Genomic DNA, 23,012 nt, shown 5'->3' on the forward strand with positions numbered 1-23,012 from the left:
CCACCTAGGAAGCCCCTGTAATATATTATATTTATATAAATGAGTGTATGCATTTGTCTGGTGAGAAGTTGTATAGCTTATAAGAGTTTCTCAAAGGACAACACGATCACACCTCACTAATGGTTGTGAAAAGTGGCTCAGTCGTGTCCGACTCCTTGCGACCCCATGAACTGTCTCTAGGCCAGAATACTGGAGTGGGTAGCCCTTCCCTTCTCCAGAGGGTCTTTCCAAGCCAGATCTCCCACATTGCAGGATTCTTTACCAGCTGAGCCAACAGGGAAGCTTGTTACTCATGGTTAAGATGATCAAATTAGATGAAAGAGACATCAACAAGACAAATTTAAATTATGAAGCATAAAGAGAAAATAGACGCCAAAATTTATGATATAAATTTGTAACTATAAACTTTCCACTAAATGTTATTTGAATATTAATGGACATTAGCTTTTCTTGTATTTGACTCCTGTTTTCAATGAAAATGAATTGAGAGTGTGTATATTTCTATCAAAGAAACCGTAAGTGAATAACGGCAGAAGAGTTTTATAAAATATTGATTACTATGAAAGATGACTGTTTACTAATTAAAATTGTTATTTCTATTGCAGTTATTATCTTTGTGTCTCCAACTACCACAATGTCTGACTTTCAACAGGAACTCAACAAACATTTGCTTAATTGAAGGTGAGTTCTCAGATGCAATGTAGACCTCACACGCCTTTATTTTTTGTTCATTTATATTTTGATGACATAAGCTAATATTTTTATCCTACCAGGATGAAGAGAAAAGATGTTTATCTTATGTGGACTTTTGCCTTACTGAACATTGTCACACATGTTTAATATGCTGTATGCTAACAAGACTGCAATAGACTCCAGGAAGCCAACACGAGATGTTACTACTATATAATCAATGCCACCTAGTCAATGTCTACATACTCTTCTAACTCTGCTCTATGTTGCTGCATGGAAGTCCAGCCAAGGTGAACAATATTTAAAAGATATATGCTACAATTTCCCTACTTTTTCAGATCCTTACTGTGTTCCATATGAGATCCCAGCTGTGATGAACTGTACTGTGGCCGCCATGTCATTACAACTTCAGACAGTGGAAATCTCAGCCAAGTACCTTTGGTGAATCGAGTCACCAAACCAACAATAGCCTCCCAAAGTCTCCTGGGTATCCTCATATGCCATCTTGTGGGATGTCAAATTACTACTGTTGAGAACAAATTAGTAGTTTTTAAAATTGAAATTAGAACACACGTTTGCATAACAATCGGTCTTTGAGATAATTGTATAGTTGAATGCATGTTTTAATCCATTTTTTTCCTCCAGTCATTTTAGTAGCTTTAAGACCAAAGACCGGGGTCATGGTTTAAGTGAATTGCTGGACACTGTAGGTTATTTCTGCACATGCAAATTTTTTTTTTTAAAACCAAGATTTATGTTTACCTTCACAGTTTGGGGTTATTATCTTCAAATGACAAAATCTAAGAAATGTTTCCCCTTCTTACGCTTTACTTCATTAATAAGCTTGGATGAAGAGTCACAGCTAATGGAAATGACCTCTTGTTCTACACAGAGTTTAATGTGGATTCTTCATCTCTCTCTGTTTACTGATAATCAATTGCTCATTAGAGCCCATCAACCCTCCTTGTCATCCTTGAATTGCATTAAATGCATTCGGCCCTTTGCCATGGAAATTTGTACATGTGACAAAATTATGAACAAAAGCAGTTTTTTTTTTTTTTTTAATCACATTGATTAAACCCCTTGACTGCATAGCCACAGTCTTTATTTCTGTAACTGTAATTATGTGAACTGGCAACCTTTCCATTTTACTTATGCAGTTTCAAATCATGGCAGCCCAGTAATGGTGTCTTCCTCAAGACTGACAATGAATGCCTGTGCTTCTCTGTGATCCAACGTTCACTCTAATCCACTAAAACTGAACTTGTGCATCAAATTGTTAACACATCAAACTCATCTCTATTTTCTGATGATGATTTATAACAACATTTACAGGTGCAAAGCTTATTTGAAATTTATAGGTGTTTTTGTTTTTTTAATTCAGAGCAGGATTAAGCATCCTAGTGAGACAATAGCATATCTACGTATCTACCTGTCTGTCCATCCATTCATCTATCTTCCAAAACTGGAGGTAGGAGATACTGCTGCTGCTGCTGCGTCGCTTCAGTCGTGTCCGACTCTGTACGACCCCATAGACGGCAGCCAACCAGGCTTCCCTTCCCCGGGATTCTCCAGGCAAGAACACTGGAGTGGGTTGCCATTTCCTTCTCCAATGCATGAAAGTGAAAAGTGAAAGTGAAGTCGCTCAGTCGTGTCCGACTCTAGCGACCCCATGAACTGCAGCCTACCAGGCTCCTCCATCCATGGGATTTTCTAGGCAAAAGTACTGGAGTACTAAAGGAATGAAAACCACAAAAGGTATCCACATAAGAGTCAAACGAATTAAGAGTGCTGACAAGGATTCTTCTGCTTAGTCAGTGTAAATCTGAAGGTTAATTTATATCTGTTATGTTAAAGATGGTTCTTTTTAAGCAGGATTGATTTCATGATATTGATATGTATAGACAATGATGCAATGGAAAATTGAATACAATGTAAGGGTTTCGAGAGCAGCAGAGATTTAACCAGTGGGCTTTGGGGTGTTCCTGGCTGGAGGACAGGACTGGGACACTGTATCTAAAATAGAGCTGAAAGGGTCAGCAAGACCAGGGAAAGCTTGACAAAGAGGTCATTGACATGGTGACTAGGGGTGGCCATTTACAATGTCATGAATATGGCAGTATCTGTGATTCATCATGGAGTTTAGAAGGACTCACAGTGTACCAGACCTATTCTTGTAGATGGGGCGGGGAGTAGGGAGCCAGCAAAGCATGCTACCTTGAAATGCAGGTGCCTAGAAGCTAATACAACTTGGAAAATCAAAGTGATTGGTACTGGGTGGAGAAAAGGAACTAAGTAGACACGAATGTACAAACTGGAAGTAACAGAAAGAGATGTAAGGGAGACTGGTCTCTCAGGCAGCACAAACGCGCTGGGGGAAGGAAGGAAACACGGAGGCTGATAAGAGCAGATTTGATCACATCTGCAGAACAGTAGCCAGAATGAAGGCAGAGTGCTTTGTAAGGGGGAATCTGAGTTAACTAACACTTCAGTTCAGTTCAGTTCAGTCGCTCTGTCCTGTCCGACTCTTTGCGACCCCATGGACTGCAGCACACCAGACCTCCCTGTCCATCACCAACTCCCAGAGTTTATGAAAACTCATGTCTATCGAGTCGGTGATGCCATCCAACCATCTCATCCTCTGTCACCCTCTTCTCCTCCTGCCCTCAATCTTTCCCAGCATCAAGGTCTTTCCAAATGAGTCAGTTCTTCACATAAAGTGGCCAAAGTATTGAAGTTTCAGCGTCAGTATCAGTCCTTCCGATGAATATTCAGGACTGATCTCCTTTAGGATGGACTGGTTGGATCTCCTTGCTGTCCAAGGGACTTTCAAGAGCCTTCTCCAACATCACAGTTCAAAAGCATCAATTCTTCAGCACTCAGCTTTCTTTATAGTCCAACTCTCACATCCATACACGGCTACTGGAAAGACCGGCAGAGTTATGTCTCTGCTTTGTAATGCGCTATCTGGGTTTCTCATGGCTTTTCAGCTAGACCCCTACCTATTGTTGATCGGCTGGTCGCTGCTGTTGAGGTGCTCAACAGTTGTGGCAAAGTGATGCTCAGCCTTGCTTCTCCCAGTGTTTGTAACAGTACTTTCTATTAAATATTTATACAGATATTACCACTCATAAGGACAAGCTTGGGCTTCCCTGGGGGCTCAGTGGTAAAGAATCCGCCTGCCAGTGCAGGAGATGAGGGTTTGATACCTGGGTCAGGAAGATCCTCTGGAGGAGGGAATGGCAACCCACTCTAGTATTCTTGCCTGTAGAATGCCATAGACAGAGGAGCCTGACCAGCTGTAGTCCATGGGGTTGCAAAGAGTTGGACACGACTGAGCCACTGAGCACATACATGAGGACAAGCCTGGCGCTCAAGGGAAGGGCAGAGAAGAGGGTTTACGTAGCCTTGCGTGTCTGCCTATCTGTCTGCCCAGTTCTTAATGAAGAAGAATTATTGATAGGAGAAAGGGGTGTGGTACATATTATGGCCATCAGTATAACTCAGATATACACTTATTCATCATAATTCATATTTTTCCTGTGGGATCCTATTAAGATTTTTTTGATGTGGAGCATTTTTAAAGTCTTTATTGAATTTGTTATAATACTGCTTCTGTTTCATGTTTTGGTATTTTGGCCTCTATGAATGTGGGATCTTAGTTCCCTGGCCAGGGATCAAACGGACACCCCCTGCCTTGGAAGGTGAGGTCTTAACCACTAGACCGCCGGGGAAGTTCCCCTGGATCTGATTCTTGAGGTGTCATTTCCCTCTCTGGCTATCTAAATGGCATCCCCCCAATAACAGAGGGTCTTATGTGGGCCTCAGCAGAGACTACATTATTTGGGTCTGTTTAGCTGAAAAAGACGATGTCCCATGTTATGCAATCTCCATCTGTGCTTCTGGATACAGCTAGGTAACACAAAACACAGAGAGCCCTGCTGGATTAGGGACCACGGGACCTGGGTACACTTACTCCTAAAACAATTACTGTGTGGTCACAACCTGCCAGACACTGTACTAAGTGCTGCCAGTGTAGTGAATAAATAAAACAAGATCTGATCTCAACGTGACATGACATGATTTAGACATGTCCAGAGGGAGGCAGACTGAACAGGCTATTGAGGGATTTCAGAAGAGGATGACACACGCTCCTTGGGGAAATCAACAAAGGTGTCTCAAAGGAGGTCACTGGATCTTAAGGGATGAAAAGATGTTTGACAATGTTAAAAAAAAAGTGAAAGTGTTAGTCTCTTGGTCATGTCTGACTCTTTGTGACCTCATGGACTATAGCCCACCAGGCTACTTTGTTCTGGAATTTTCCTGGCAAGAATACTGGAGTGGGTTACTATTTCCTCCTCCAGGGGATCTTTCCAACTCAGGGATCAACTCATGTCTCCTGCAGTCCCTGTATTGGCAGGTGGATCCTTTACCACTGAGCCACCTGGGAAGCATAATCTTTATCTCTATGGTATGTCTGGTGAAATTCAATAATCTACAGGCTCAGTACAATACATACGAAATGCACTGAGAAAGATATTCCAGAAAAGAAGCTGAAAGTGATGGATAAGACACCTGGTGACCTCATTAACTTGCCTGCCTCTCCTGGCCACATGAGATCGGTCACTGTGAGTCACAGATGTCTCAGGTAGCTGTCCTCTCTTTCTCGCTCATTTCATTGTTCCTTCCTGTCTATCACTTAAGGTTTTTAAAGGGTCCTTTGTCTCCTGTGAGATCTCTACTGCTACTGCTGCTAAGTCACTTCAGTCGTGTCCAACTCTGTGTGACTCCATAGATGGCAGCCCACCAGGCTCCCCCGTCCCTGGGATTCTCCAGGCAAGAACACTGGAGTGGGTTGCCATTTCCTTCTCCAATGCATGAAAGTGAAAAGTGAAAGTGAAGTCGCTCAGTCGTGTCCGATTCTTCACGACCCCGTGGACTGCAGCCTTCCAGGCTCCTCCGTCCATAGGATTTTCCAGGCAAGAGTATTGGAGTGGGGTTCCATTGTGAGATCTCTACCTATATGCTACAGTAAGTTACCTTTCAGCATCCTGATGTTGTGCTGGGTGCTAAGTAGCTTCAGTCGTGTCCAACTCTCTGTGATCCTATGGACTGTAGCCAGCCAAGCTCCTCTGTCCATGGGATTTTTCAGGCACGAATACTGGAGTGGGTTGCCACTCCCTCCTCCAAGGCATCTTCCTGACTCAGGGATCAAACCTGAGTCTCTTGTGTCTCCTGTGTCTCTTGAATTGGCAGGGTCTTTACCGCTAGCGCCACCTGGGAAGCCCCTGTCCTTTCATACCTAAAGCTTATTATATTTCCCAGGATTGCCATGCTGCCTCTGGGCAACTCCAAGAATTAATTTGGTGTTTCTACAATGCCTATATCCTCCTTATGGATCTGGTTAATTCTCCTCTTTCTTCCAAACTGAACTCAGATGGGTTAGGCTACCTTCTAATGTACTCCCATGACATTTAATGACCACATTTCTTAAAACATCATCACACTGTAGAACAATCATCTACTTCTTTTCTGTTTCCTACATTAGGATTCTTAGGAAAAGGGCCACTTTTCAAACCTCTGAATCCCTCTTTGCCTATTAGAAATATATTGAATGTTTTCATAAATTCATTGTAATATTTTTATCTTAGAGACCACTTAATAGGACAGCTTCCCTCTCAGCCATTTGTCAGCTGTTACTGGGAGAAGTTTATCTCTGTTTCTCTTTGTATGCATGTCCTTATCTGTCAAATGATAATAGGATCAGATGCATGCACATTGTTGAAAGAATTAACTCTTAAATGATTTATGACTATGAATGGCATCTTATGAAATGCTCAACAAAAGCTGGTTGAATCCGAATAAAATCTATCCATCCTTTGAGGACCAATTCAATTCTCCATTTACAATAAAGCCTGTATAAAGATCCAGAGGCAGAATTGATTGTTCCCTTCTTTTTCCTTTCTCAGCTTTTGTTTATAGCTCAGTTGCAGCAATTATCAGAGCTTTCCTAATATTAGAGTAATATATGCATATATGTGAGCCTCCCAGGGAGTAACTAGTGGTACTTGTACTAGTACAACCAGCTTGCCAGTGTAGGAGAGGTGGATTTGATCCCTGGATTGAAAAGATCCCCTGGAGGAGGGTGAGGTAACTCACTCCAACACTCTTGCTTGGAGAATCCCATGGACAGGCTATAATCCACTGCATCAACTCAAACAACTTAGCTTGCAGGCACAACACATATACATACGTCAGCGGACAAAGGTCCGTATAGTCATAGCAGTGGTTTTTCCAGTAGTCATGTACAGAAGTGGGATTTGGACCATGAAGAAGGCTGAGCACTGGAAGAATTGATGCTTTTGAATTATGGCACTGCAGAAGACTCTTAAGAGTTCCCTGGACTGCAAGGAGATCCAACCAGTCCATCCTAAAGGAAATCAGTCCTGAATATTCATTGGAAGCACTGATGCTGAAGCTGAAGCTCCAATACTTTGGCCACCTAATGCGAAGAGCCGACTCATTGGAAAAGACCCTGATGTTGGGAACGATAGAAGGCAGGAGGAAAAGAGGGCAGCAGAGAATGAGAGGGTTAGACACCATCACTGATTCAGTGGATATGAATTTGAGCAAACTCAAATGGTGGATGATGGGAGATGGTGGAGGACAGGGGAGCCTGGCATGCTGCAGTCCATGGGGTCACAAAGAGTTGGACATGACTTAGTGACTAAACGACAACAACATGCATATATCTGCTTCCTCTCCCCTGGTGACAAGCTGGAGTGGGCAGGGATGAGATACTTTCTTACTCCCTTCAACTCCCTAAATGAGTGTCTCACAAATAGGAGGTGCTCAGATGCATGAGCTGAATATAAGAGAGACGACAGTGAAATATATCCTCTGTGTCATGGTTTATTGTCTCTGATCTAATGGCTTTTGATTTTGTGGAATATTCTTCATGACTACTTAATTTAGACATAATTTATTTACAACATTATGTTAGTTTCAGGTGTGCAAACTAATGATTCAATAGACACATATATTGCAAACTGATCGCCATAGTAAGTCTACTTAACATCCATCACAAAGTTTTACCCTCGTGATGTAGAACTTTTAAGACCTACTCTCAGCAATTTTAAATTCATAACTTATTATTTAAATGTCAACTTGAACAGCTGAAACTTCCCCCTGTCTTCCCAATTCTGAGTTATTTAGCTTTTTACCACTTAGAATTGACCTATTGGCTATGATTCTTTGAGAAGGCTTTCCTTGTGAGTTTAAATGGGATTTGAACTCAAATGTGTGATAGAATCAGTTAATCTAGCCTACAAGCAAATAATAAAGAGCTCATCCTTTTCCCTCTTCCAAGCTCCCAATCTTCTTCTAGGGCGCCCTATCATGATAGCTAGCTAGTAATTCTGAGTGGAGTCCCTGTTACAATGTAAGAGTTCCCCTTATAATGCCTTACAGCATTATAAGGCAGAACGTAGATTGGCAATTTGGGATTGACATGTACATACTGCTATGTTTGAAACAGATAACCAACAAGGACCCACTGTGTAGCACAGGGAACTCTGTTCAACACTCTGTAATAGACTGAATGGGAAAAGAATTTGAAAAAGAATAGATACATGGATTTGCATAATTGAATCACTTTGCTGTATACCTGAAACTAACACCAATATAAAAAATACTTTAAAAATAAGACCAATTATAAGAGCAAGGTGTTAACTGACAATTACCTGTTAACTGGCACACTGATGATTCATGAAAATGAATGAACTGTTTCTATTGTGTAGTTTGATAGCTGGTTCAGTTTTGATCCAACCCTTCCAATCCATGAAAAAGTCAAGCTTTCACTGATGTGGTGCAGAGGGCAGAAAATATTAAACAAACAATTTCCCACTGTGTTCTCAAGCAGGCAGGTGTTTTACCTCTAAAAAAAATTGCATGGCCCCCAAAGTGGGTTTAGGAGTTTGTCTTTAAAGAAACTATCTTAAAAAGAAAAAAAAAAAAAGAGGAAGCTAAGAACCAGAAAAGGATTCTGGAAGGCAAAAATAAATCCTAGGGTGATCGGATTTCTACTGTTTGATGGAAGAAGTGGTGTGAATTCCAGTGTAAGTGCCACTCCGGGATGAAAACTGCTCCTCTTGCAAAAAAAAGTGACTGGTGCTAAGTTTCTCTAGTTAGGACAGCACCAAGTGCTGGGGAACGGTGCTAACAGTGAAGTCTGTTAGTTTGATAAATGAATTACCAGCAGTATTCTGCTGACTCCTACACACAGCAATCAAGGTGGCCTCGGCTAGTCAACAGGGGTGGAAAACATATCCTCACACATTTGCTTCATGCCTGAAAAACAAGCAATTTAGGAGAAGACATCTGGACACAGAATTTGAACAGTGCTCAGAGCCCATCAAAACATGGATTTCATGGCTTGGCGTCTGGCTGCTAAGCAACGTACTTCTTACATTCAAAACAGAGTTGTAAAAGTGGGATTCTGATGCCAACTCCGGGTATTTCTCATTGAATAAAAAACAGCCATGAAAGTTTTTCTTTAGATCCCAGATATCTGATTTCCATGAAACTGAAGATCTCAGATCATTTCTCCTTTAGTTCCCCTTGGTTTCCATACTCTGAAGTATTAACCAGAGACTGACATTCTATTTTAAAGTACTCCCCAGTGAATGCTATGTGAGAATCTTGCTATATTCTTCTCAGCCCCTAATTAATTGTGCTTTTTAAATTAGATGCATATAATCATGATAATATGCTTTTCAAATATTTGGTTCTCATCAAGTTAGATGTATATACCAGAGAGCCAGCCACCAGCTAAATGAGATTTACTTTACTGCTTCTGCTTGGCAAGGAGGCCAGGGAGGGCCCATGTAAAATATTTTCATGTGTAGACTAGCTTGAAAAATGAATGTCCTTATAGTACTTATTAAAATGAAGATAGATGTTAATTTATTCCTTCCTTATCTAATAAAAGGTACTGATATATTCCAAAGCTTGGAAAATAGGAATTGTTAACTACTCAAATGAAATCCAGAAAAGGCAACAGGCAAATCATTTAGAGTCACTGACTAGTTTTACTTTTTTCCTTTTTATTCTAAGACGCAATTAGGAAAATTATAGGGCGGGAACTAGAGAGTCATGGGGTCTTCTATTTATGTTTATTTAAAAAATTATGGAATCTGCATTTGTATTAAAAATGAGAGTGCACCATGACAATGTTCAAAGGGAACACTTTGGAGTAGTATGCCTACAAAAGTATTTTTTCTTCTGTCTTTGGAGAACTTCCTTCCATAAACTCTCTGAAGCCTCCTTCTTGGCAGCCTCTAGTGATGTAGCAAAGCAAGAAATCCAGACACGGAAAGTTGCTTACCAAAAAAAAAAAAAAAAAAAGACCTGGAAACCAAATAAGAAAGGGATAGTTTTACAGGAGAACTTCACTTCATATGCAAGGCCACAAAAGTGAATGCTCTTCCGTTTTAAAGATTAATGTTGTGCAGAAAAATTAAAGGATGGTGTCCAGGAGATCATTTAATGAAGAGAAAGATTTTCCATCTTGCAAAGCACCCTGTACTGTCGGCATCTCCCTAACTGCTGCCGTCCAGCGTCTTTATTTACATGTGGTTTGCATTTATGTCCACCCCATGAACCACAAGTGTTTCTTCACTCCAAATTTATCAACACTTTTCCTTCATACCAGGAGTGCCTTAGTAAAAATAGGAGAATTAGGTGGTGGAGCTGTGTGATTCTGAAACCTCCTGCAAGCCGTCATTGAATTTCCTGTCCTATTTCTGTTCGTTCCCTTTTGTACCATGAATTTGCATAATATTCCAAAGTTTCTAATCCCTCCTCTCTCCTGGATGGATCTCAAGCACTTAAAGAATGTGCTATCAAGGTCCATTCTTACCAGACATCTGAGAGCATGACTCAAAACTGCCAATCAGAGGACAGCTGTGAAAACCGAGGCTCAGAGCTCCCAGCAAAACCAGCACAAAACCAGCTCAGACTCTGTATCCGAATGTCATACTTTGGTGGTGGTCTACATAGGTACTGGGTTACTCCCAGAACCTCTGAGTCTATAAAGATCATTTTTTTCCCCTCCCATTACCTCCGTCCTTAAAAGAGGGAAATCCTGGAAAAACATTCCTTCATGTCTTGACTCTCTGCCCAGATCTTTCCGCTCTGGGACTTCAGAAACATTCATCCAAAACCCAAACATGCGAGTTGGATGTGACCCTTGACAGGCAGCTGTGGACAACCTAGCAGTGCTTGCTGTGCACTGAAGAACCAGGCAAAGGCGTTGCTAAGGAACCTCACAAGACTGGTTTCTATATCCTGCTGGCCCTCCCGCATCTCTTCCATCCAAGGAACCAAGTTTCCACCAAGGTGGATATGTAAGAACGCCATTAGAAAGCCAGATGAGAAAATGAATCCTTCCTTTAGAAAGTCTTCTTTTGACTTATGTCCCGAAAGAGGTTCAAGGAAGAAGGTTGGGCATTTACAGAGGAAGATGGTAGATAAGGGTGACTACCGTGAATCACCCATCACAGCCCTCTACATCAGGTTAGCCAAGGTTCTACCTTTGGGTTCATTGGAAAGTAGATGACCCCTGATTCCAAAAACAGACTCAGCTTTCCCCTTCTCCCCACGGAACCGTGCACATTTCCCCAAGAATGCTAGCCCAGCCCATTTTATCCTATTTGCACCTCTATGGTACCAGATCTCAGACTGGAGACATCCAACCTGATGGATTGATGTCTAAGCCCGACTTGGTCATTTAAGGTTTGATTTGCTGCTGACTCTATACTCTGAAAACACGAGCACAGTGGGAGGCTGTCATGGGTTTCCTGCAAGGAGCAGATCAGTAAACCCATGGGGCCAGGCGGTTCGTGGGAGAAAGAAGGCTGTCAACAAGGCCATCCCTTTGACCTACCTCCTTACTGCAGGGCTTGAACCACTCACCCAGGCGGGACCTACCTCCCGAGTAAACAGGATGGCCGCGTCATAGTGCTCCTCGTGATCATCCCCTAGCTGGTTGTGCTGGTGCTGCCACTTGCAGAAGTTCTTGAGCGTGGTGGCCGCGTTCTTGCTCACCTCCAGGCTCTTGTCCTTATCGCCCAGCACCACCACCTTCACCACGACCAGGCGGATGTGGTTCTCGATGCTGGCGTGGCTGTACAGCTTGTTGGCGATGGAGGCCAGGGTCAGTAGGTAATGCTGGAGGCCCCGGCCGTACATCCGCGCCATGGATGCGTCGGCCACCAGGAGCAGCTCCACCTGGCGGGCCCGGGAGATTGAGCGGCGCCGCCGCCGCCACCACGTCCGTGGTCCCTGACTCCCGTCGGACGAGGGAGCCGACTGGCCCGGGAGCTGCTGCGGGGCCAGAGCCCAGCGTCCGTCCGGGCGGCTGGGCGCCGGGGGGCGCTCGCGGGCGCCTGGCGGGGACGCGTGGGTCTCGCAGCTGGTGCGAGGAGGCAGAGCCTCAAAGCTGAAACCCTCGCGGGTATAGACGTGCAGGATTCGCGCGGACTCGTCCCCGTAGACGCGCGCATCGCCCTCCGCCTCTGCCCAGGGACCGCGCAGCAGCGGCTGCAGGGTGTACCGCGCGCGCTTGACCGCGAAAAAGCCGTCGAGGCCGCCGCAGAGGTCAAAGACGGCCAGCGAGCGCGGGCTGCCGTCCACCGTGCCCCGATAGAAGCAGTGGCCCCGGTGGCGCCGGGTCGCGTTCGGCCCGCCTCCTGCGGGCACCAAGCCAGCGGCGCCCACCGAATCGTCCCTTTCCAAGTCCAAGAGGAACCGCCGACCTCCCGCGTAGACGAGGTAGCCCACCTTGCCGCCTCCGGAGTAGAGCTGGTCGATGTTCTGCACGAGCCCGCGGCTCCCGCGCTGCGGCGCCAGGGGGTGCGGGTGGCCCGGAGGCTCGGCCGGCTCCTGCGCCTCCTCCCCCCGCCGCCCGCGGGGCTGGGCGGCCGCAGCCACAGCAGCAGCCCGAGGCTGCCCGGCTTTATCCTGGGCAGGTGCCGCGGTGGGGCCGGCGGCCACCGGGGGCAGGCGGAGCGCGCACAGCATCAGGGCCGCCCACCCGAGCAGCATAGTGCGCTGCCCGCGGGGAGGGGCTGCGCGCCGGGGGGCACTTGGTGGGTTATTTGTTATTAGCTCTGGAAGTTACCGGGGCGGGAGGTGGGGATACACATACACTTGCTTGCAAGGTTGAGTCTAGTGTCGGAGGGAGGGGGAACCCGGTAGCAGCGCCAGCCTGTCCCGGCCGCGATGCCAGCGTGCGAACTTTTCTTTGTTGCTTTGGAAAATGTTTGGATTCGGGCTCCGGAAAGAAGAGGAAAGAAAGAAAAGGAAAAAAGAAAAAAAAAAAAAGCCGGGTTGCGAATATTCAGCAAGTACTAGAAAAGGGGGGAAAACCCAAACACGGCCAGGATCGGGGCACCAAGAAAAGTCAGGAAGGTGCCGCGCACCAGGCGGGAGACTGGTGCATGCTTTCCTCCAGGCTCCTTGCTGCTCCCGACCCGCCGGCCGCGGGGTTCCCAGCTCCGGAGCCGGCTTCTTTTCTTATTTGGGGGGTCTCCTTGACTCTACTGGAACAGGTCAGAAGGGAAGAAGAAGAGGGAAAAAAGGCAGAAAAATTAAAACAAAAATGCCAGGGGCGGCCTGGGGCAAGCCAGCGAAGCGGCGCGTCTGGGTCCCTTCGGATGCGGTGTCTTCCTGCCCGCCGTCATCCCCAGTCTGCCGCTGCGAGCGCCGAGAGCAGCGCGAGCGCTGTGAAGATGCGAGGAGGTGGAACAATGAATTTATAGCGGCATGCCATCCTGCAATGGCAATTTCAACAATTCGTCACTGCAAGCTGCCTCTTAAAGGGAGAGCTTCCCCCAACACTCCCACCCTTCCTGGTCCGCGCCTAATCAGATGGGGGAGGGCGGGCCTGGGATGGGGTGGGGGGGTTGATCGAGGAAAGGGCGACCGCGGAGGAGGAAGGGACCCGGCGAGGTGGAAGGAGGGAGGAGGGAGAGAGCAAGGGCGAAGGGGGAGAAAAAAGTATTTGAGGAAGCAAAACAGATTTCCTTGGCCTCATTTAAAGCCACAGCGGCTCGGGGTTTGTCTGATATTTCACAACCAATGGGGTTGGCTAACCTCGGCTTACCTCATCTCCAGAAGGGGTGTTTTTGGTGTGCTTTTCAAGTTACTGAGACGTTTCAAGTCTCTCCCTGCCTCCTTCTCGCCTGCTTTTCTTTCCCTCGGTAGGAAGTTCCTGCCGCAAGTTTTTTCCCCTCTCTCTTTGCAGGCCGGTGCGCGCCGGCCTCGCAGACCTTGCAGCAGCGCATCCACCAGCCAAGGGCTTTCGGCTTCCCGTGCACCCCCTCGCCCTGCGCTCCCGGTACCAATCTCCTCCCTCCACATTCCCCAGACTCTTCGCTGTCGCTTTCGGATGCCCGCTAGGCTAGGGTTTCGGGTGACTAACTTCTCCCAGCCTCCAGCAGAGGGGCCGGGCAGCTGGCGCGCCGCTGCGGTGTCCCCGGGCAGGGCCGCGGGAGGCCTGGGAACTCCTCGCCTTTGTGTGCTAGCCGCGCGCTCCCCCCTTTCTCCAGCGCGCGTTTCATCCGCGCCCGCAATCTGTCACTCAATCCCAGATGACTGGAACTTCCTTTGCTTTGCTTGCTGACGGCCAGGTTGAAAGCGTTAACTCATTTCCTCCCCCCATAAGATTAAAAAAATAATGTACCCACACTTCACTTCTTCCTTCAGCTAAAATAATACTTACACGATAAATACCCATGAGTGAAGTGAAGTGAAAGTTGCTCAACTGTGTCCGACTCTTTGCGACCCCAGGGACTTCTTCCATGGAATTCTCCAGGCCAGAATACTGGAATGGGTAGCCTTCCCCTTCTCCAGGGGATCTTCCCAACCCAGGGATCGAACCCAGGTCTCCCACCTTGCAGGTGGATTCTTTACCAGCTGAACCACCAGGGAAGCCCATAAATACCCATATTTATATTTATTTCTCTTAAAACAACCACTCACCATCCTTGGTCCTAACATACTATCATTCTTAGAAATTCCTTAGGTGAAAAAGAAGACTGTTTTTTGGAAGGAAGGGTGCCAATTGGTGTTAGTATGTGAGCAGCATTGTGACTGCAACTTTATTTGTCCCTCCTCTTTCTTTCCTCAAATTATAAAATCTAGCAGAAAAAAAGAAAAAAGAAAGAAAAGAAAAAAAGGAAAATCCAACGACTTTCTAACCACTCAGTTCAGTTCAGTTCAGTCACTCAGTCGTATCTGACGCTTTGCCACCCCACGGACTGCAGCACGCCAGGCCTCCCTGGTCATCACCAGCTCCTGGAGTTTACTCAAACTCACGTCCATTGAGTTGGTGATGCCATCCAACCATCTCATCCTCTGTCATTCCCTTCTCCTCCTGCCTTCAATCTTTCCCAGCATCAGAGTCTTTCCAAATGAGTTAGTTCTTCACATCAGGTGGCCAAAGTACTGGAGTTTCAGCTTCAACATCAGTCGTTGCAATGAACATTCAGTACTGATCTCCTTTAGGTTGGACTGGTTGGGTCTCCTTGCAGTTCAAGCGACTCTTAAGAGTCTTCTCCAACACCATAGTTCAAAAGTTATCTATTCTTCGGCATTCAGCTTTCTTTACAGTCCAACTCTCACATCCATACATGACCACTGGAAAAATATTTTAACCACTACTGATAATGATTAAAAGGTCTACTGTAGGGACAAGAGCATCTTCCTTCCCCATTATTCCTAGGCGAATTAATGAATACATCAGTGAAAAATGAATCTACTTTCTACCTTAAATTCACAGGCGATGCATGCCAAGGATAGCAGGGGCACCTCTGTGTAGGCCAAGCTGCTGATGGTTTCTTGTATCCTTGCCAAGAGATTTAATCACTTTTTCAGGGAATCAGGAGGGTCCTGAATTGGATTCAGGTCCTCGGAGGAGCAATGAAGCTGAGAATGCCAGAATTGCCCAGCAGTGATGCCCACTGCCTTGCGCCTGGAGCACCCTCTGGAGTCGTAGGAGAGGAGGGGTGAAACACCTCTGAGTTAGCTCTCACTTATCATTGTAATGATTATAATGATCCTTGGGATTTCTGGACCACTCTATAACCCCTAGTGGATTCTGAAATACCACAACATCTGGGAAGAAGTTACTATTGCTGAAGGTCATTGCCTTTAAATTTTTATTTTTAAAATTTTATATTGGAGTATAGTTGAATCCCAGCTGGTGAGCACTAAAGAATCTGCCTGTTATTACAGGAGATGAAAGAGATGTAGGTTGGGAAGATCCCTTGGAGAAGGAAATGACAACCCACCTCAGAATTCTTGCCTAGAAAATTTCATGGAGAGAGAAGCCTGGCAAGCTACAATCTATGGGTCAAAAAGAGTAGGATGTGACTGAGCACACACATACGCACATAGACACATACATAGTTGATTAAAAATGTGTTAGTTTCAGGTGTACAGCAAAGTGATTCAGTTATACTTACACATGTATTTATTCTTGTTCAAATTATTTTCCTATTTAGGTTATTACAGAGTATCGAGCAGAGATCCTACAGAGTAGATCTTTGTTGGTTATCTATTTTAAATGTAGCAATGTATACATGTCAATCTCCCAGGCTAACCCTCCTCCAGCTGTTATCCCCTACTAACCATAAATTCATTCTCTAAGTCTGAATCTAGTAAATAAGTTCTTGTGACTTTTTTTTAAAGGTTCTTCATAAAAGTGATTGGAGAAGGCAATGGCACCCCACTCCAGTACTCTTGCCTGGAAAATCCCATGGACAGAGGAGCCTGGTGGGCTGCAGTCCATGGCATTGTTAAGAGCCGGACATGACTGAGCGACTTCACTTTCACTTTCCACTTTCATGCATTGGAAAAGGAAATGGCAACCCACTCCAGTGTTCTTGCCTGGAGAATCCCAGGGACAGGGGAGCCTGGTGGGCTGCCGTCTATGGAGTCACACAGTCAGACACGACTGAAGCGACTTAGCAGCAGCAGCATGAAAGCGATATCTATGATATTTGTCTTTATCTCTCTGACTTACTTCGTTAAGTATGATAACCTCCGGGTTCATCCATGTGGCCTCAAATGGCATTATTTCATTCTTTTTATCCATTCATCTGTTGATGGACCATTAGGTTTCTTCCATGTCTTCACTGTTTTAAATAGTGCTGTGAGGAACATTGGGGTGCATATGTCCTTTAGAATCTTGCTTTTCTGTGGCTATATGCCCAGCAATGGGATTACTTGATCATATAGTAGCTCTATTTTTAGATTCTTAGGGACTCTCCATACTGTTCTCCACGATAGCTGTGAAATTCAAATCAAAACAACAATGAGATATCACCTCACACCAGTCAGAATAAGTAAATAAGTATTAGTCACTCAGTCATGTCCAACTCTTTGCCATCCCATACACTGTAGCCCACCAGGCTCCTCTGTCCATGGAATTCTCCAGGCAAGAATACTGGACTGGCTTGCCATTTCCTTCTCCAGAGGATCTTCCCAACCTCGGGACTGAACTCTCTCCTGCATTACAAGCAGATTCTTTCCCATCTGAACCAAAAGAGAAGCTCCTTCACCACTCCCCCACCCTCTGTCACTCCACTCAGAATGGCCACCATCAGAAGTGTACAAACATTAAATGCTGGAGAGGGTGTGGAGAAAGGGGAACCCTCCTACACTGTTAGTGGAAATTTATATTGGGCCATTGCTTTTTAATTCCACAATCCCTCAGGCTCTCAGTCTAAGACCAATACTACCAGTTGAATAGTTTGAGGACCTACAGACTTTCAAGATCAGGAAATAAAGGGGACAACCTAGTTTTCTTGCAGTTTTCCTCTTCCTCCAATAGTCTTCAAGTTTGTGCTGGCCATTCTCTCTTCAATGGTCATTGTCTTGTGCCTTTAGATAATATTTGTTATTATTACTGTTGCTATTACCAATTTCAGTAAAAAACAGTTCAATATATGTCACTAAATACCATCTCTAAAACAATTTGGATTCAATAATTTTAACCTTTTCATCATGGTTAATCTCAAAGGATCATTTTGATAGAGAGGCATGTTAGATGACAGTGGTGTACTTTAATTAACTATAATGATTTGCATTCACAGATTTCTTATTTCGCATTTAAGGAAATTCCAAATGAATTTTCTTCTTAGTGAACGTTTTTCTCCTCTTTCCAAAGCTCTGCATTCCTCCCATGAATCATGTCTCTGAATTTTAGGCCTTCAGTTTTAATTACATAATGATATTTGTACTCAGGTTGTTGTTCAGCTGCTAAGTCATGTCTGATTCTTTGCAACCCCCTGGACTGTAGCACGCCAGGCTTCCCTGTCCTTCACTATCTCTCAGCATTTGCTCAAACTCACGTCCATTGAGTCAGTGATGCAATCCAACCATCTCATCATCAGTCAACCCTTTCTTTTTTTGCTTTCAGTCCTTCTCAGCATCAGTGTCTTTTCCAGTCAATCGACTCTTCATATCAGGTGGTCACAGTATTGGAGCTTCACCTTCAGCAACAGTCCTTCCAGTGAATATTCAGGGTTGATTTCCTTTAGGATTGACTGGTTTGATAGATGCTTTAAATGTTTAGAGATATGTTGAATAACAGAATGGAAACAGATAAAGCTCCAAACATAAATATCAAGCAATAAATATAAATATAACCACATATTTACAAGGGCAGAAACTAATTCAGCTTATAAATACAATGAGTAAATTCTTACACATTCAGAAAACTTCTACTTGGATATATTTTTTTTCTGTGAAAGTAACTTGGGCACTTTAGGAAGTTCCTCTCATAACACTTCTAAATGTTACTCTTGTGGATTAGGATGAAAATTCCAGAAATGTTCCAGAAAAATTAATGTCTGTCCCTCCAAGGAAATAATTTGCACTGGATGGAAGTAGTCTGGGTTTTCATTTTCACTTTTTAAAGTAGAAAGAGAAAATATATGAGGCATCACGTTTAGGGGGATTAATTGTTTCTTTATTCTTTCATTATTCTAACAGTTTTATTTGTGCGTATTTAATGGGAGGTGTCTACTGCATTTCTATAGAGTACATGAACGCCCCTGATGGGTAATTTCACATTTCCCCAAAGGAAAACAAATGTTCGACTCCAGAAGGTTATCAGTTGGAAACTAGAGATTTTATAAAAGTCAAGACCAAAATGAGCTGCCGGTAAGCCAAAAGTTCACTAGTGGCCAGCTATCCTGAAGCCAAAATCCCTTCCCTCGTAATCTGATGCTCAATCCACGTCTCTTAAAATCCACCCAATGTAACAAATACCTGCCAAGCACCCACTGGAGGTTCTCTGGAGACATATAAAGATGAATAAGCCATGATTAATATTCAGAGATGCTAACCATTCAGAGAAATAGCCAAATGTACCAAGGAATACTTGGAGTGCAAACTGGAAAATGCAACCAGAGAGGGGGAAAAAAAAGCAAGAGAACAACTTCTGCAGGTGCTCTCAGCTGTGTATTTCCAGCACAGCTTTCCTGCAAAGGATGTGTATGTTCTTGTAAGTAATATTTTCTCAGATTTCCATTCGCTAAAGTGTTATTTCCTGCCCTTCCCCCATCTATGATTTTAATGCTAAGAGTGAGGAAATAACGGACAATAAAATATTCCCCTCCAGCCAAACACCTGCTCCTTACCTCCCAAGTTGGAGAATCTCAGTCCCTCAACTCTGTAATAGTTTTTCCCCTATTATGGTCCCTACCTTATAGGTCTTGCTGTATTTTGAGGTCCCCAAGTGTCATGTCCCCGAGTGGCCGGATGCTAGATGCAGCGAGTAGACCAGCTCCACTGCTGCTTGAGGCCCTGTATGCACATTTTAAAGATTCTAGGTCACCCTTCCCTGCAAGTGCCCCTCACCGTTGCAAATTCTCAGAAGATCTGTCTCAAAAGCAAAGATTATTTTAGATGTCTATATAAGTGCTATCATGCAGTGTCTGTTCTATGACTGTGACTTCATTTTTACCTCATGTCCTTTAGAGCTTCCCTAGTGGCTCAGGTGGGAAAGAATCTGCCTGCAAATGCAGGAGACCCGGGTTCAATCCCTGGGTTGGGAAGATCCCCTGGAGAAGGAAATGATAACCCACTCCAGTATTCTTGCCTGGGAAATTCCATGGACGGAGGAACTTGTTGCGCTACAGTCCACGTGGTTACAAAGAGTTGGACATGACTGAGTGACTAACACACACAGACAGTGTCCTTCAGGTTCACCTGTGTCGTGCACACACAAGAGTCAAATTTCTAAAATTGGAGAGAAGAATGATGATGCTAGGGTCTGGCAGGACGGGGAAATGGAGAGTTCCTCTTTAAGAGTGTAAAGTTTCAGAGAATACTAAAATCTAGAGATCTGCTGTAAAACGTTGTGCTTATAGTTAACAATAGGGGCTTCCCAGGTGACTCAGTGGTAAAGAATCTGACATGGGTTCCATCCCTGGGTTGGGAAGATCCCCTGGATTAGGAAATGGCAATGCACTCCAGTATTCTCCCCTGGGAAATCCCATGGACAGAAGAGATTGGTGGACTATAGTCCATGTGGTCACAAAGAGTCAGATGCAACTGAGCACATAGTTAACAATACTACATTGTACTCTTGAAGTTTATTGATGGTAGATTTCATTAAATATTCTTAACATGAAACAAGGTGAAAACCTATTTAGAAATAGGGAAGGGAGTGTATATATTATGCTAGCTTTGATATTAACCCTAATTTTTTTAAAGGGGAAACTATTACTTAAACTATCTTCTCTTTTTTCCTAGCCCTTTACCTCCCTGTCCATTTTCCTCCCACAATCCCCAATGACACGCCAGTGCACATGCACGAAACTGCACAAATGAGACACACAACACACATCAGCTTGTGCACCCTCTGCTCGAACTCAGTTTTGCATGTGGGCTGTACTGCCGTGATGAGAGTATAGCAAGTCCTGAGAAAATGGGAGGAGGTATTATGTCAACTCCTCCTTTCCCCTTGCAGAGAAAACAAACCTTCTTGAGACCTGCATTGCAGATTTTTTTTTTTTTTTTAGGGAAATATGCCACATTCCTGATAAAAGTCAAAATCATTTTCTTTTGTCTCTGCCTAGGACAGATTACAGAACAGTCTATCTGCTGTGATGGATAGCATATGCTTCAGAATCAGTGTTACTTAATTTGATAAAAAAAATGTTGGGGAAAGCTAGATTTTCATCTTTCTCACACACAGAAATTTTATACAGTATGAAAGTCTTCACGTGAATAATGTACATGTGTATTATTTAAGACATACAGGTGCTATCTGTAAAATAAAACCGACAAGTCAGTTTTATACTGACCAGCTGTGAAATGTTGTTTTAGCTTTTCTCACACACTTATGTGCATATTACTTGCTTTTATGAATTACTCAAGTTCTTTTTTTTTTTCTTTTCTTTATTTTCTGGAAATCATCTCAAAGTCAAACATTACTGGAAACACATGGAAAATCAGGAATTTCCAGCCTAGAGTAATTTGAAACATTTGAGGTTTTAACTTTTTCCTTCATGATGACAAATATAAGCAGAAATTTCAAATTACTTAATGAGTAGTAGTTGCCATTGTAATTGTAGTAGCTAGGAATTGTTTTCCATAAGCCTACAATTAGTTTTTATTTTTTTTAAGCTTACATGGTAACAACACCTTGTTCAAGCTCTCCGGTTTCGTGATCTCCCTAGAAACAAGTCAGGCCTGATTAAGCTCATTTGCCTTATTCTGGTCAGTCAGGTAAGAAGCAGAGGTTAGTCCAGCAAAGCTATTTTTTCCTGCCTCATTCACCCCTGGCTAGTAAGGAAATGAACACAGTAGCTATCTAATCAGTAAGCATACCTTACACCCATGCTATTGGGATCACTGAAAGTTGCTTAGATTGTTTAAGAAGAGATACATGGTATCATTTTTTTCATGACTGTCCGTGGACTAACACAAACCTGTCCAACACATACCGTTTCTAGGCAGGTACTAGCAGATGGGTGGAGCAGTTATCCTGGATATGACCCTACATGAGGATGGGAGTGCAAGTGAAAAGCTTGCAGTGTTTACTTATTTTCTCTAATTTCGCATGTGTCAGTCTTCCTATACTCCTCTTCCCAAGCCCTGAATCATGGAGTTAACAGGAAGTAACAATGTCACCATTATTCGCTGCCTGTCTGACTGAATAAAGATTTTAGTCTATCAATAAGTTCCAGGAAGGAAGCCTTTACATGAAAATCACCATCAACTCTCCCTCTTTTTTCCTTCCAGTTGGCCCATCCTGGACATGTTGGAAATTCCCCTTTCACCATTACTGACATGCCCCAGGGTCCCAATAAGGTTCAATCGCTCATCTTTGAAAATAAGAACAGATGTGCTTGAGACAGCAGGATGAGAAGAGGAAGTGAAATTTGATTGAGTTTCAGTTGAGGGACCCACTCTTTACCCACATTTTCCTGTATTTGTCCCCAAAGTCAGAGTCTTCCCTTTGCTCATCTATTTTTTTTTTTTTTTTCTTTTTGGGATTCTCTTCCAATCCATCTACTCTCTTTTCAGTTTAGGTTAGTGATGAAGTACGATTCCCCCTGAACTTCAGGCATGTGGGTCATCACATTTTCTTGAAAACAGAACTGGATGATTAAGACTGAGGCAGTGATGCTGTCCTTCAGGAAACTTAAACCTATGTTCAAATCATCCTCTAAACGGAGTCCTCACCATATTTGCTCACAAACAAACATTATCAGAGTCTTGATGGTCCACCCCAGTTTGGGCCCAAGCGTTTTAGGTGACTCGAGTTATACCTGAAAGAGTTCTTTTGACTCATGACTTTAGAACTAATTACCAGTAGGTGGTTGTGAATTGCTAAACACATATTTACAATGAGCTATATATAATCTCTCTAACCTATTTTTCTGCATCTCAGATCCTCACTTATTTCTGCCAAAGCAGTAATCATATAGGTCATTATTTTATCCATCTATTTGCCATGGACACAGAGCCAGGTGGGCTACAGTCCATGGGATTGCAGAGTCAGACATTACTGAGCCACTAACATTCTACTCACTCTTTGCTTGATATATCTTTTAGAAAAGTGGGTTGAGAAAAATGAGGCAGAGAGAACGTGAATAAGGTAGAGGCCTTCATAGCAACAAGCTGTAAAGTATGACATAAAGAAAGCTTCTCACATGGGTCAGACTGGCCGTTATCAAAAAGTCTACAAAAAAAGAATGCTGGAGAGGGTGTGGAGAAAAGGGAATGCTCTTGCACTGTTG

At 43.9% G+C, this 23,012-nt stretch overlaps 2 protein-coding genes across 2 annotated transcripts in view; one reads left to right on the forward strand and one right to left on the reverse strand.

The window, feature by feature from the left end:
* Positions 1–13,477, reverse strand: part of ADAMTS5 (ADAM metallopeptidase with thrombospondin type 1 motif 5) — a 52,559-nt gene extending 39,082 nt beyond the window's left edge. The window contains exon 1 of the mRNA XM_086412662.1: positions 11,680–13,477. Coding sequence (XP_086268788.1) covers positions 11,680–12,795 — 1,116 coding nt within the window. The 5' untranslated portion in view covers positions 12,796–13,477. The remainder of the gene's footprint in view (positions 1–11,679) is intronic.
* On the forward strand, positions 13,010–15,149 carry LOC147380284 (uncharacterized). Its single transcript, XM_086412678.1, has one exon. The coding sequence runs from the start codon at positions 13,010–13,012 to the stop codon at positions 14,372–14,374; it is 1,365 nt and encodes a 454-aa protein (XP_086268804.1). The 3' UTR covers positions 14,375–15,149.
* Positions 15,150–23,012: the final 7,863 nt, after the last annotated feature.

This window comes from Bos grunniens, chromosome 1 (genome assembly GCF_055505025.1).
Source record: "Bos grunniens cultivar Pamir isolate PY7600 chromosome 1, Bosgru_T2T1.0, whole genome shotgun sequence".
NCBI classification, from domain to species: Eukaryota; Metazoa; Chordata; class Mammalia; order Artiodactyla; family Bovidae; genus Bos; species Bos grunniens.